General features: G+C 44.3%; 2 protein-coding genes and 1 pseudogene across 2 annotated transcripts in view; 2 read left to right on the top strand and 1 right to left on the bottom strand.

Annotated features, from left to right (window-relative positions):
- The window catches only part of MAN1A2 (mannosidase alpha class 1A member 2), a 290,151-nt gene that overhangs the window by 16,737 nt on the left and 257,820 nt on the right, over window positions 1–15,594 (top strand). The gene's annotated exons all lie outside the window — the stretch shown is intronic.
- Window positions 1,689–15,594, bottom strand: part of VTCN1 (V-set domain containing T cell activation inhibitor 1) — a 44,120-nt gene continuing 30,214 nt past the window's right edge. Inside the window, exons 2-4 of the mRNA XM_023535438.1 lie at window positions 14,945–15,009; window positions 5,895–6,242; window positions 1,689–3,514 (exon numbers count right to left, since the gene is read on the bottom strand). Of these exons, the coding sequence (XP_023391206.1) occupies window positions 3,195–3,514; window positions 5,895–6,242; window positions 14,945–15,009 (733 nt within the window). The 3' untranslated portion in view covers window positions 1,689–3,194. The remainder of the gene's footprint in view (window positions 3,515–5,894; window positions 6,243–14,944; window positions 15,010–15,594) is intronic.
- LOC111745482 lies at window positions 13,816–13,931 on the top strand (annotated as a pseudogene).

The raw sequence follows: 15,594 nt of genomic DNA, 5'->3' as shown, positions 1-15,594 counted from the left end.
TCAGCATCGGATGTCTCTACCTGCGTCACCAGTGGGCACTTTCGACTCAGCATCTCTAAAACCTTCATCTTTCTTCCAAACGTGTTGCTTCTCCTGTGTATTAATTTTTTGTTGATGGCATTTCTAACCTACTAAGCAACCCGGGTAGAAATATGACAACTCTTGCACTCGCTCACTCCTTCGTCCTTCACATTTGTGTCACTGAGGCCTGTCGATTGTTTTCTTCATTAATTTTCGGTTCTTTCCCCTTTCCTTCCCATTGCCACTGCCCCAGGTAAGGCCCTTATCATTCCTCCCCTGGACACTGACATCGGCTCCTGACTCCGTGCCTTCCTAGTCTATCAAAACCATTCCTTTCCTTTAAAACCCAGCTTAAACTCTGCCTCATCTGCTGAGCTGCTACAGCCATAATTAGCAGTGCTTTCTCGTAGGCATCATAGCTACACTCTGATTAACTGTTCTCAGGACAGTTGTGTCATTCAGCTCAGTATTTATTAGCACTTAAATATTGCTTTGTATATATCTCACACATAATAGACGCTTGTTAGACGAATGACGTGAATTAGCAGTATAGTCAGAGAACACAGGATGTCCACCCCAGGGCCTCATCCAGTTGTTTAAAAGTGTATATGGAATATCTGCTGCATGTATGGCAAGAAGGAACGATGTCATTTTTTTACCTTTGAGTTATGCTATGCTACGAGAAGTGCTGCTTAGTCTCAGTGCTGATACTGGAGCCCTCGTTCTGCTGTGGCCAATGAGCACGTGTGGAAAAAGAGTCTGCTTGCTGAATAAAAGCCCTGCTCAGTTTTGGTGGTTTGTTCAGTTATCGCCCTTCCTGCTAGAAGGCCTGAGTTACACAGTCTGGAGCTTTAATATTGGGATATTGTGATAACGCTGTTAATGCCCATTGTTTCAAATGACCAATGCTCATTCCCCCATTCTCTTTTGGGAAGGCCTCCCTCAGGTTCTGCCCCAACAATGTGAGTGGGGGTGGCTAACCCCAAGTTCAGCCTTTCTGAGAATGTAGAATAGGATGGAGGGATTGAGGTTCAGTCTGGTTACTCTCCTGAGTGAAAGAGACTTTTAAGTCTAGACGCTCTTGGCAATCACGTCTGCTCTATAGACTTAAACAAGAGAGAGTAAATTAAAGAGTAAAGAGAGAATAAAGTAGAAATGAGAGATGACGAATCCCAAAGGAATTTAAGTTTCTGGTTCCAGTCGTTCCTGAAGCCGTATTGCAGTACTGTCCTTAGTTCCAGAAGACATCCTAATACCTTTTTCGCTTAGACTTATTTAAGTTGGTTTTCCGTTATAGGTGCCTAAGAGCGTTCTAACTAGTAGAGTCACCAATTTGTTCCAAGGAATAGTGGAAGAGCTCTCTCATATATAATTTTTTTATTAGATACTTTTTTATTGTGGTAAAAAACACGTAACATAAAATTTGCTGTCTTAATCATTTTTAAGTGTGCTGTTCGGTAGTGTTAAGCAGATTCACATTGCTGTGAAACAGATCTCCTAAACTTTTTTTGTCTTGCAAACTGAAACTCTCTATCTATTAAATAACAACTCTCTTTCCCCAGCTCCTGGTAACCATCATTCTACTTTCTGTTTCTATGACTCTGACTACTTTAGATACCTTATATAAGTGGAATCATATAGTATTTGTTTTTCTGTGATGGGCTTATTTCACGTAGCATAACGTCCTGAAAATTCATACATGTTGTAGCATATGAAAGGATTTCCTTCTTTTTTAAGGCTGCATAGTATTCAATTGTATTTATACACCACATTTTGTTTATCCATTCGTCTGCCAGTGGACATTTTGGGTTGCTTCTTCCTCTTGGCTACTGTGAATAATGCTGCTGTAACATGGGTGTGCAGATATCTCTTCAAGACCCGTCTTTCCATTCTTTTGGATATACACACAGAAATGGGATTGTTGGATCATATGGTAGTTCTATTTTTAATTTTTTTAGGAACGTTTATACTGTTTTCTGTAATGTTTGCACTATTTTGCAATCTCACTAACATGCACAAGTGTTCCAGATTTTCCTCATTCTCACCAACCTCGTTATTATCTGTTTTTGTTTCGTTTTGTTTTGTTTTTAATAGTTGCCATCCTAATGGCTATGAAGTGTATTGTGGTTTCCATTTGCATTTCTCTGATGATTAGTGATGTTGAGCATCTTTTCATATGCTGTTGGCCAATTGTGTATCTTCTTTGGAGAAATGTCTATATAAGCCCCTTGCCCATTTTTTAATCTGATTATTTGATTTTTCGTTGTTGGGTTGTAGGAGTAATTTTTGTATTCTGAATATGAACCATTTATTAGAGGCATGATTTGCAAATATCTTCTCCCATTCCGTAGGTTTCCTTTTCGTATATGTAATTTAAAAAAATAAGCTGATGGAAATGATTTGTCCAGTTAAATTCAGCAAACATTTGTAAGGAACTTATCATGTGCCTGGTCTTCTGTGTGGCACTGTGCTAAATAGAAGAAAGCAGTTCTGCTGATATATTCTCTCCATTACAGCTTGTATTGAGTTTTTCCCCGGGAGGGGTGGTCTTCAAAGTCCTAGTTTAGTCTCTGCATTTCCTTGATACCAACTCAACTCTAGGTGTGTATGCACTAGAGCAAGCAGGGAGCCTGGAGTGCTGGGCCTCCCAGGGTCCTGGTCTTCCCAGCCTGGGAGGCCAGTTCAAATGAGAGCTTTCAGATTCATCCTGGGCCAGTATTCGTAGGGTCAGAGTCAGTCCCAGAAGGGCTGAATATGACTAAGGCAGACTCCAAGGCCTTTCTTCTTCTGACCAAAAGCCTTCTTCTCAAAGGCAGGCTAGAACTAAACCAGTGTTGGGGGCTTGGGTTACAGTGCACTAGCTGAAGATAGCAAAGGTGTCAAATAATCGTCATTTCCCCTCTGCTTCACCAAAGCAGTCCTACTGGGTTAGACAGGGCCTCTGAATCCTAAACACTGTTCTCCGGGCAGTAAGAAGGCATACAACGTGGAGCCCGATTGCCGTCTTTGACCAACATGCCATAATATTGTTTCTGTGTTAGTCTTGTTCTGATGTAATGCAATCCCAACTGGAATTGGGATCAAGGTCTCAGGGAAGAGAACGCTAGAGCTTTCTGTGCCCTAGGACATAACATATCTGCTATAGAAATTAGGTTTTAATTAAGATTTGATCCTCACCCCAATAAACCCATACAAAAAGAGTGAAGGAACCCACCTGTCACTTTGATATCCCCTGTAGCTTTGGCGAGGTCGTTCTCAATCATACAGGAGTACGTGTTGTTGATCGTGACATTGTAGAGTATGGATACCACCTTCATGGTCACATTCTCAGAGTTCAGCTCAAAGCTGGTGTTGGAGACTTGTGAGAAGTTGGCTCTCAGGTCAGCTTGGGATGTCCAGACCACTGTAGGCTGGGGGAACCAGCGGGGAGCCTCACATCGAAAGCTCTCTGAGCTGGCATTATAGTCCACATCCATCTCTGGGATGCTGAAGGCTGCAGGGTTGAAGGTCAGAAAGGGCAGATGTCAAGGTCAGACAGGTAAGACAATATAGCCTTTGAAGTACCAGTAAAAACACAGTTGTTTCCACCACTGAAGTGATTCGGTGCTTCTCCAGTAGGCTGTGTATGGCCCACTGTACACTGCAAACAATGATTTGCTCATAGTATTGCTATGTATCACAACTCTTTGGCCAATATCACAAACTCCAAGGACCTAAATTCTAGGTATAATCGTTACAATAGTTAAGTTTCTCCATAAGGCATTCCAATGATGGCAAAAATTTTATTTATTAGGGAAACTGGATAGTTTACTAGGCACCTTTGGAGCCTCCTGAACTTTATGTATTTTTCTGCCTGGAGAAAATAGTTGGGGTGGGGAGGGAGAGGAAGAGGAAGAAAAAAAACCAGCATTCACTTGTCATCCAAAGAGATGCCATGCACGGGCCTTGTGCTCATGGGGATTTGGAGTTTTCTTGGGCCGAGACTGTCCTTCCTGCTGTGGTATCCGGGGATGGAGACAGGCATTTGTTTTCTTCTAAGATAATTCTCCTAATTGGAGAGAAAACTGCATTTTGAAATTAAGACTAGCTTCCTCCATTATCCAGGCAGAGAGACACGTGGCCTGGACTTTTGACTGTAAAATGCTTATCATGCCAAAATGGCAAGATACGATCCATTAATTTATTTAGCAGCTTCCTTCGCCAGGCCTGTGCTAGCGCTGAGTGAGGAGTGAAGGGCAGCCCTCGCTTTGCCTGTGAAGCCTCTCTCTGGATTCTACCAGCGTCTCCACTAACGTCCTTTTTCTGTCCCCGGGCCCCATCCAGCATGCCACACTGCATTTATTTGTCACGTCTTCTCAGGCTCCTCTGGTTCCTGACGGTTTCTCAGTCTTTCTGTGCTTTTCGTGATCTTGACAGTTTTGAGGTGTGCTGATCACGCATTCTGTAGGACGCCCCTCCACTGGCATTCGTCCGGTGTTTTCTCATGATTAGACTGAAGTTGTGGGTTTTGGAGAGGAAGGCTATCGGAGGTAAATCATCACTTCCCGTCGGACGACGTATCGTCGATGGTGTCGGCTGTGATCAGCTGGCTGGGGCAGTGTCTGCCAGGTGTACTTGGAGCTGGACTTAGCTAAGTCAAACTCACCCTGAGTGTGTTGGGGGGCAGGGAAGTACTAAGCTCCATCTCCTGATGGGGGACACATCTAAGTATGTTATTTGGAATTTATCTGTAAAGAAGATTTATATTTATGTAAGTACGGACTCACCCGTATTTATTTCATAATGATGATGAGTGATAATTTAATATCATGTTGTTTATTTTGTTGCGCGAGCTGCTCCTGCTTTGCCATTGGAAGCCCTTTCAGTTGGCCTCAGTATCCCTATGACGTGACCATATTAATCCCCATTTAAGATACAGAAGCTGAGACTCAGCGAGGTTGCTCTGCCCAGGCCACTGTACTTGCCCAGGTCTGGCTCTAGATCTGTCATTCAACCCATTGCGTACGCGTGTTATGAGGTGTCTGAGGACGGCCTGTGTACGCTCGCCGAGGCTACGAGGCCGCAGGACACTTCCTGTGTATCCGTCCAGACTCCTCTCAAACGCGACATTCTCCCCATGGGGGCTTTCCTGTCCCTTACCCCCCAATGCATCTAGATATGATCTCTCTCTTCATCCGAATCCCCAAATCACCCCACTTATATGTCTCTTAAAGCCTTTGAGACACTCTACCAATTATTTTTCTTATCTCTGCCCCAACCCTCAACTCTACAAGCTCTGTACTATGCGCTCTGCAGGAGAAGGGATGATCGTCTTTGTTTCCTTAATCGTCTTTTTTACTCTCTACAGTATCTATCTGAGTCCCTTGTACATAAATTCAGAAAACATGTTAAATTTAGTTGGTAAGGAAGGGTGGATTTCATTGGAGGAGGATGCGTGAGTTTATAGGACAGTATTGTCTTATTTAATTGCCTTTGAACTTTACCTACAATGAGTTCCACTGTTGTAATTCCCTGAAAGTACCGATTTCAGACGTGGGCTAGGGCCTGCTTAGCACTGAAAAGTCTCAGGCCAGATTATAGGTACCAGATGCTATAATAAAAGAGACTATATTTATTCTGGCAAGATATTTCAGGGAGTATATGTGAAAATTCAGAAGAGGTTAGAACCAAAACAAAAGATTTTAAGACCTAATATTATAGCATGCTACCTTTAGAGATGGTGTGGGTCTTGAACAGTAAGGCTGGCTACTGGCAAGATTCTAGGGTCTTGTCTGATATTAGTCACTCATGAGCATAACAACATGATATTTCATCAGCAAACCATGCTTTTTAGCCTCAAGTATCTTGGCACTGTCTCTCCAAAACGAACTTACCTCCAGTTTTGTACTCAAGGCCAGCATTCCCCTTGCCGTTAGCAGTGAGGACGTAACACTTGTAGGTGCCAGCATCTGTGAGTCGCACATTTTTCAGCCTCAGAGAGGCATTGCCGACTCTTACTTGATCAGCAAACACTGCCGTCCGGCCTCTGAACATCTCATTCTGGTCTGACAGGTCATCTTTGCCTTCTTTGAACTCATGGACCAAACCCGTAACCCCTTCCTTTAGCCACTGTATCACGATGTCAGAAAGTTTGATGTCAGGTTCAAAAGTGCAGCTCAGGATTCCATCCTCCCCGATGTTCCCCGCTGAGGTGAGAGTAGTGACCGTGATGGAATGTGTCCCTGCAACGGAGGAGACAAGGGTCAATGCCAAGGGAAGCTTGGGAACTTCCGCAACCACAGCCTTCGTGACTAAAAGCCAAACAGAGACTGCCATGATGAGTTAGAAGTACAGAAGAACAGGAGAGGTATAAAAAAGAAGACGTAAAAGAATAGAGAGAGCAGGAAGGTAATAGTTTCGATATCTACAGCAGATCTACCATGAAAAATAGCTTTTTGAGGCCAAATAACCCAAACTGTGCGAGGCAGCAAGAGGAGAACCTATTGGAATTGGGTTTCGAAGATGAGAATTCAAGTCCTGGCTTTGCCACTTAACATCTGTGTGATCTTGAATAAGTCATGTAACCTCTCTGGGTCTCAGAGAAATGGAGGTAATGATATCTTTCTTACCCATCTCTAAGAGTTCTTGCGAGGATCAAATCAAATGGATGTGAACTTGATTTGCAAACTGTAATTATACCTTTAAGATATTGTTATTGTTACTTAACCAGACTTGGCTCAGAAGTGAAATCTTATGTTACTAAATGTGACTAGTAATTCTGAAGAATGCTAAATTCTAAAGTTCTGTTACTTTTATTTCCATTTGAATGATGAAGAAACTAAGACGTAGAGAAGATAAGTGACTTGATCAATGTTATAGTGCCAGCTATGGTCCTAATGAAGAATGGTACTTAATTAAATTGTTTTTTGGCCTCAGATAGAAGATGCTCCCTCCTCTCCAAACATAGCACCAGTAGAATATTAATTATGGCGCCAGCGTGCCCACCGCCTCTTCCACACTTGCCCAGAGGATAGTCCACTCAGTCAGTGAAGGGTTGGCAGGCTGTTCCTTCTGCACTGGGGGCTGCTGACTGAGGACACCTGTAGCAGATTTATTAACTGAATCTTCTTGAGAGGCTCCCGTGGTTTGGCTGTGACGCTAAGGAGAGGACGTGTCTTTGGGCGCAAGAGGAAAGTGGATCAGACACAAAAAAGTGTGCGGGAGAGACCACGAGTGACAGATGAAGAGAGCCCCCCATCCCCAGAGCTGTCTTAGGTCCTGGGGGTTTTCAGGTCGGGTTCCCGCCCCCATCTCTGAGTACCCTTTAAACAAACACCTTGTTTTAAAAGGGTCTGCGCTGAACTCTCTACAGCCAGAAAAGGCCAACGCGATGGGGCTGGGACCCCTTCTCAGCTGGGTCTCTCAGCTTCCTTTTTGGTACTCCTCCTCCCGACCCATTTCACGTTCATTCTCCTTATAGGCAGGGCTTAAAGTGCGACCCGGACACGTTGGTTTTCTAATTACTAATCTTCGATGGCTCCTGAGGGCTATGGAGCCAAGTTCGGTCGACCTGGCCTAGCCTTCAAACCTGAGTGCTGCCTGGCACGTAGGAAGTGCCTGTAGATGCTGGCTCTGCTGCTACCTTTCCCGCCTCATTTCCCATACGCTCCTTCATAGTCTGTACTGTTTATTTATACCAAGTGATGTATTGGTTTTCTGCTTTCAATGGAAAAATCCATAAGCAAAGCATACTAGGTATTTTTCAGCTGTAAGAGGTAAAACACTGTGATACCCTCCCTCACCTCTCCCAGCCAGTAAGGGGTTGGGATTATCTGATTGGCTGCTAGGCCCTTCTAAGGTAAGTGAAGGTCACGGAAGGGGCACAGACCTGGAGAAGCTAAGCTAGACGGGTTCACGTGAGAAAGAACAGAGAGCTACTGATGGAAGGAAAATTGTAAGTAAAAAAAGAGGTAGAGGACACACGTGAGCATAGGCCGGGCTGGGAGGTTTTGGAGGCTCTGGACTGGGAGCGGAGTGGAGAGGAGAGAGCCGGGAGCAGCGGCCGCGCGCAGCCGTGCTCGTGGGAGGTTTGCGCAAGGGATTATGAAACAGTGTGGGTTTTGCTGTATAACGTGAATGCAACACACCTCACACCCTGCCCTGGCACTGTTTTGAACGCTACTTTAAAGATTTAATTTGTTTTTCAGTTATTTTTATGTGACAGACTGATATCAGGACATGCCGGCCCGGCTGGTACTGCCTTGTTCACCTTGCACCTGCAATTTATAGGTCTCCCCTCTCCTTTATCACCAGTTATCCAAACTCCATTTATATTCAAGGCTGCTCAGATGGCAGCCCTTGCATGAAAGCCTTTTGATCCACCAAGACGAAGTTAATAGATTCCCTCTCTACTCTCCCTTGACACTTCCCTTTGTCTTCATGATGGCTGCTGTCTCCGCTACCTGGTCTCGAGTCTGTCTCTGGCACTAATTTGTACGCTTTTCAAGGGCAGAAACTGCTTAAATAATATTGGTAATTCCTATAATGCTGCAATGATTGATTTTATGTGTCAACTTTCCTGGGTCACAGGGTGCCCAGACATTTTGTCAAAAGTCTTGGGTGTGCCTGTGAGGACGTTTGTAGATGAGGTTAATATTTGAATCAGTAAACGGTGTCAGGCAGATCACTCTCCCTGATGCGGGTGGGCCTCATCCAGGCAACTGAAGATCTGATTAGAACAACAACAAAACAGCGAGTGAAAGGGAACTCTTGCTGCCTGCCTGCCGGCTTTGAGCTGGGACATCTGTCTTTTCCTGCCTTGGACTCAACCTGAGACACTGTCCCTGGGGTCTCGAGTCCTCTGGCCTTCGGACCGGAACTGTACCAGTGGCTCTCCTGGTTCTCAAGCCTTCAGACTCAGAGTGGAACTAAACCCTTTGGGTCTCCAGGTTGCTCACTGCACATCTTGGCACTTCGCGGCCTCCGTAATCATGTGAACCAGTGCTTTCTAAATCTCTCTGTCTCTCTGTCTCTGTCTCTCTGTCTGTCTGTCTCTCTCTCTCTGTCTCTCTCTATACACGCACACATATGTGCACACATGCATGCACACACACACATCCTATTGGTTCTGTTTCTCTGAAGAATCCTGACGGATACAAATTTTGGTACCAAAAAGTGGGGTACTGCTGTAATAAATATCGAGGCACGTCTACACATGCTTTGGAACTGGGTAATGGGTGAAGACTGGAAGAATTTGGACATGCCTGCTAGAAGTATGGATGTTAAGGGCCATCTGGTGCGATCTCACATGAAAATGAAGAATATGTGATTGGAAACTGGAGGAAAGGCAATTATCATTATAAAGTAGCAAAGAACTTGGCTGAACTGTGCTCTAGTGTTTTGTGGAAGGTTGAATTTGCGAGTGATAAAATGGCATATTTAGCCAAGGAGATTTATCAGCAAAGTGTTGAACAAGCAGCTTGGTTACTCTTGACTCTGTATAGTAAAATATGGGAAAGGAGAGAGATTAATTGAAGAAAGGATTGTTAAGCAAAAAGGAACCATAACTTGAAGATTTTGAAGATTCTCAGCCTATCCAGATTGCAAAAAATGAGAAAGCTGTTCTGAAGAGAGCACTAGGCTGTAGCTAAGCAGCCATTCGATGAGGAGACTAAGTACCACTTATGGGCCTAATCGGCCACCTCAGCTCAAGTCATGAATAGAGATGGTATCGTACCAGCAGAAACACTGCCAGCTGAGGACAGGAAAACTAAGGAGGTAGAAAAAAGACAAAATTAAGGAAGGCTATCGGGCTTCCTAGGTCCTATAGGACTGGACCATAGAGCTATTCAGCTGTGAACATGTGCTGTTCTTCCAGAAAAGACAAGAATAATCCTGAAGGTGACTCAGATCGTTAGGGCTGCCTCTTTGGTTTCAAAGGGTGATGTCCTCACTTCTGTTTCAACAGGCCAGAGGACCTTTGATGGAAGCCTTAGAGGTGAAGCGTCCTGGGACCTGGGGCACCTCCCGGCCTCTAGAACTGTCTTCCTGTGGTTTAAGCCACCCAGTCTGTGGTATTTTGTTATGGCAGTTGAGCAAACTAAGACAAGTGCCTAGTGCTGTGTTTCTACAGCGGAAAATAATATTTGTTGAATGAATGAATGGAAATCAGTAGAAATCAAGGCGCTGTTTAAGATAATGGTTCCATCCAAAATGATCATAGGCGTAAGGTACATTTGGCAGGATCGCCGCATCTGAATTTGGGGGAAATGTGAGCCATTGAAAAAGAAGGCAGTGAAAACACACAGAGGTTCTCGATAAAACCATGGAGCAAATGTAGCTACGTTAGAGCAAGGGTAAACTTGATTGTAGTTTATAAAGTGCCGTTAAAGTTGAATTGAAAAATTACTTTTCAGAAAAAATACGTAATTAACACCGTTTATGGAGAGAATGAAACAGTAATGACATATTTTAGTTTGGTAATTGTGCTACCGAATTAATTTTAATGTGTTGGCCTTGAGCCCACAGGTAGGGAATTTGTTGAAATATCTCTTAGAGAACTTAATGATTAAAAGTAGGCTGCTGTGGAGTGCCCCAGGGACCTGCTTCAGGCTCCAGCTCATTTAAAGTTGCATTAAAGATGTGGCAGATGGAATGAGTGTCATGTTGATTAAATCCCATCCTTCCCATATCAAATCAAGAGGAGGAATAAAGGCCAGCGAGAACGTAAAAAACCATGAGGACCTAGCCATTTCTTGGCACCCAGAAAGCAATCAATGAATACTTATTTGTTAGGCAAATGAATGATGCTTAAAAGCGATAAAATGAAATTTAATTTGTCAGCAACAGCATGTAAATATTGCTTCTCACCCAAAGAAATCTGTATCCAAACTTGCAAACAAATATTGGCTCAGGGAGCTACGTTTTGGGAAACACGGTCGGGCCTGATGTGACTCTGCAGGTCTCTTAACCACCAGGGGCTCTCACGTGAGTTGGTCGGCTGAGGGCTCTAGTGGGTGGGTTAGGGGCAGTTGTCCCTTAATACAGAATTATGTTAATTTAGATGGGCAGCGATTTTAATGATTTCATTGGCCTCTAAAAGTCCATCAAACTTCTTTAAAGCTGGAAGACCCAGTCACTGACTGAAAATGACTTCTCCAGCTTGTGTCACAACCCTGGTCTGCATGGGCAGAGAGGAGCTAGCTGTGACAGGGGACAAGCTAAATCTGAGCCGGCCTGTGTCGACACGGGGCGAGCACTATTCGATCGCCCTCTGCCACAGGAGCAGGAATCTCTTGGAAAACGGGGTTACAGGTCACACAAGGCAAGGATTCTTTACAAAAATTATGGTTCCAACACCACTGGATAAAACATGGAAAATGAACTTTTCTTTGAAATGACTCAGTAAGACAAGTTCTGTAGATTCCAGTGACATAGAGAGCATCCTAGAAGCTGTCAGCAGATGGTCAGCATCTGCGGGAACCCGGCGGTCCAGATGGGCACCGTAGCACATGGCTTAAAGGTAGAAACACACAGGTTCAGCCTACACCAGTGGAGCCTGGGGTGGCACACATGAGTGCCATTCTTGCCAGAGAAGGGGCAGAGTTGGTGGTAGCATTCGTTTGTATGAGAAGAAATGAGGGAAGCTACTGGGCCAGGCCAGATCAAGGGACAGTGCAGGGAACAGCAGCAAAGCATGGTGTCTGACAACATGGCACAGGTCTCAGGCTGTCGGGGTTCAGGTCCCACTCTGCCACTTCCTGGACATGTGACCTTAGGCGAGTTGTCTAACTTCTTTATTCCATAGCTTTTTCATCTGTAAAATGAGGATGCTGATAACCGTAGTTCCCCCAGAGGGTCTCTGAGAGGTCTAAATGATACGAGGCAGGTAAAGAGATTAATATAGTGCCTGACTCGCCACATGTGAAACCTTAAGTCAATGATATCGATAGCCATTATGAACTAGAATCATTCGGAAAGATTGATTGGATTGGTGGTTGGATTGAGTAGACTGTAACTTTTAACCGTGTATTCATTCGTTCCCTTGTCTGTTCAACAAGCACCTAAGGGGCACCCTCTCCTCTGTAGTCGAGGCACTGAGCTAAGCACTTGAGGTCACCGTAGCTGTGCGGCCGGAAAAGGTTTAAGTAGCAAAGTGTTGACTGTCACAGGGAAGCTGCAAAATGTGAAAATTCTTGCTAGTGTAATTAAAGCCACTAACAACCGAAAGGTAACTTCAGAGGGGGTCTGATGACAAGCCATTTAGCCCTAGGCCAAAAATCGCTGGTCGCCAAGATGTAGAGTGAAGGGCAAGCATTTAAGCATTAGTGAGGAAGGTACCAAAATGTACGCATTGATGTTTTTTAAAGTTAGTCCAAAGTATTTACCAGTTGGTATTTTATTTCTACACACACACACACACACACACACGCACACACACACACACACACGTACTTCTGTGCGTGTATTGTATTACAGACATGCATAAAAATGGACACATTGCGACTGAATAATTTGAAGAATTATCACAGCTTCATCCCATGTAACCACCGTCCGCACCAAGAACTAGAACGCTGCTGCCTCCAGGATGCCCCCCGTGCCCCCTCCCAATGGCCACGCTGTCCTCTTTCCCGGGTCACTGACCGTGACTCCACCTTCTCACGACACGGACTCATCGGCTTGTTTTTGAGCTTTACACACATGGAATTAAGCAGAATGTACAGCTCTGTTTCAGGCTCTGTCACTTAGCGTTATGTTTCTCATGTGAAAATACACTCAGTCTCCTCAGTGACCAGTAAATGGAAATGAAAACCACAAGATTCCACAGTACCCGGCGCTGGATCCCTCACACACTTCCGGGGAAGGGCAGCTTGGTAAGCGCTTTGGGAAGCCGAGTGGCAATATTTACTGAAGGGCTGTTTATTGGCTTTCTGGGCATACTGTTTTATGAAGGGCTTTTTTTAAGATATAAAAAGAATTTAAAACTAGGAAAACAAAGCAGAAAGAGGGACATTAACAAAGATAAAAGCCAAAATTAATTAAATGGATAAACAATCAGGGAAAGTAAAAATAAAACTAAAACCTGATTCTCTCAGAACTACCACAACACCCATGACACCTTGTAAATCTGTTTTAAGACACTAAAGAAAGAGACAGACAGACAGACAAAAATGCCCAAGATTAGGAATAGGAAAGGAGAAAAAATAACATGAAGAGAAGTAAATTATAAAAGAATATTAGAGTGAAACGGGCTGGTGAGTTCAGAAACAGAGCCATACACATCTGAATACTTGATTTATGACAAAAATGGCTCTGGTGAGCAGTAGGGGAAGGACAGCGTTTTCAATAAGTGGTGTTGGGTCAATTGGACAGCCACGTGGAACAGGTGAATCTTGACTACTATCTTACACCGTGCACAGAATTAATTCTGGATGGTTCATAGATACACCTGGGAAAGTGGAAACAGTGAAGCTTCTGCAAGATGACTTAAAAGAATCTTCATGACCTTGGGATAGGCAAAGACTTCTTAACCAAATGGGTTACTATAAGCTCTGGATATAAATACGAAGATTGTTTAGTTGGACTATGTTATAATTAAGAGCTTCTGCTCATTGAAAGACATCATTAAGAGAGTGAAAAAGCATCATTAAGAGAGTGAAAAAGCAAGCCATAGAGTAGAAGAGATCTTGCAATACATATAACCAACCTGCATCTAGAATAAATAGAGAGAAAGTGGTTCCACAGTGTAGCAGTTAGCACGTCTGCTTTACACATAGAAGGTCCTGGGTTTGTGCCCCAGTGGTGCCGTGGTCCATGGTCTACGGCCATGCCACCCTGAACAAGCCTGATGTCTGATCTCGGAAGCTAAGCAGGGTCGGGCCTGGTTAGTACTTGGGTGGGAGACCACCTAGGAAGACCAAGTGCTGTAGGCATAAATAATAAATAATAAAATAATAATAATAAAAATAAAAAAAGAATAAAGAATTCCTACAAATTAAAAAGAAAAAAAATCATTCAATAGAAAAATGGACGAAAGACAAGTATACATTTTTGATGATAAAAGAAGTGAGAAAGGTGCCGCTGACATCTTTTCCAGCAAACATACCTACACTGAGTTTTCTTCGTTTAGGCCTTGGGACCACTGTTTGGTGGCAACACATCCCCCCGGAGGAGAGTGACAGAGAGAAAGGGCAGCTGAAACTATTAAACAGAAGTTATGAAGTGACAGCTTTGGCCACAGACTAAGTTAAAATAAAGGCGTTGGCCTGAGTCAGGCAGCTTAAGGGAAATAGCAAAAAAACCTGCCTTGGAGGAGATAGCTGTCAGCCTAACTCGCCCAGCGTCTTAATGAACGTGGTGTCCATAATAGCTGCTTCCGAGACCTGGTCTACCCCGAGGAGGAGAGAGAAGACTGTTCCTGCAGTGGACGTACGGTAACCACTCAAACTCACCATTCATGCCACGAAGGCATCGGTTTCCCACATGGAACAGCAGTCATGGCCTAAGACCTTTGTACCCCTTTGTACCCTTTTGTGCAAAAACTCGATATTCTTCAACATTTTAGCTGAAGCTTCATTACAAAGGACTCATCTACCCAGGTCCATCATTGAAAGAATGGCTCAGCCACAGCACTTGACCTCCGAGCCCAGAGTGATGTCTTCAGCAAGGGCTGGTAGATAGAGCACCCTGATAAACATCCCATTTGATTCTCTCTACTACCTGGAGCTGTGGACATTATTTCCTCTACTCTGTAAATGAGGAACCTGAGCCCCAGAGAGGTAAATGACTAATGCGAGGAGAACACAGTCAATAAGTAGAAGAACCAGGTCTCCACTCTGAGGCTTCCTGGGTCCAAGACCTGTGCCCTTTTCATCCTGCCACACTGAGTGATTGGGGCCTAGTGGCGAGGGGCGAATGGGTGGCGCTAATGCACGAAATCACATACCCGAAATACCAAAACCGATGATAAGTGCGATTGCTCCAGCCAGAACGATGATGCTGCTGATAATGCTGTGGAGAGACAGAGAAACAGGAAATTACTTCATCCCACTTGACATGCTGGGCTCACACCTGTCACTTGTAAGAGGTGCTACATAAAGCATCTTGACGTTTTCTTCGACAGAAACCCCTTCCTGGAAGTAGGCACCGTAGAAAGGGATCTCAGCAATCCTGTCCCCGTCCCCCAGGGCGCGGGGCTAGGTTAGAGGAGTGACCCTTTTACCTGGCCGTGTGTGTCATCTTGCTTTCCTGTTTCCAGATCAGGGAAGACCACGCACAAAGAACGCTGGGGCAAAACCAATGGCGTCTCTGCAATGCTGGGCGCCCCTGAGGGGGACTGGATCCACACTGGGCCCACCCTGTGCATTGCTGCCCGTCCCTCTTATATCATTAATTTACCTGTTTTGTCTCTTTCCATAGACTTTAAACTCCACTAAGGACGAGGGTCACGTCTTCGCTTTGTACCCTCTCATCTCTAGTTCAGTATGCCCCATAGATCCTCGATGGGGACTTATTTTCTCTTATTAAAAAAGTAATACATATTTACTACTAAAAGTTTAGAAAATACGAATAAGCAATACGAATTGCACCATCCAG

The sequence above is a fragment of the Pteropus vampyrus genome, unplaced genomic scaffold (genome assembly GCF_000151845.1).
Source record: "Pteropus vampyrus isolate Shadow unplaced genomic scaffold, Pvam_2.0 Scaffold6, whole genome shotgun sequence".
NCBI classification, from domain to species: domain Eukaryota; kingdom Metazoa; phylum Chordata; class Mammalia; order Chiroptera; family Pteropodidae; genus Pteropus; species Pteropus vampyrus.
The sequence above is the reverse complement of the archived record's forward strand: the minus strand, read 5'-3'. Positions and strand labels throughout refer to the sequence as shown.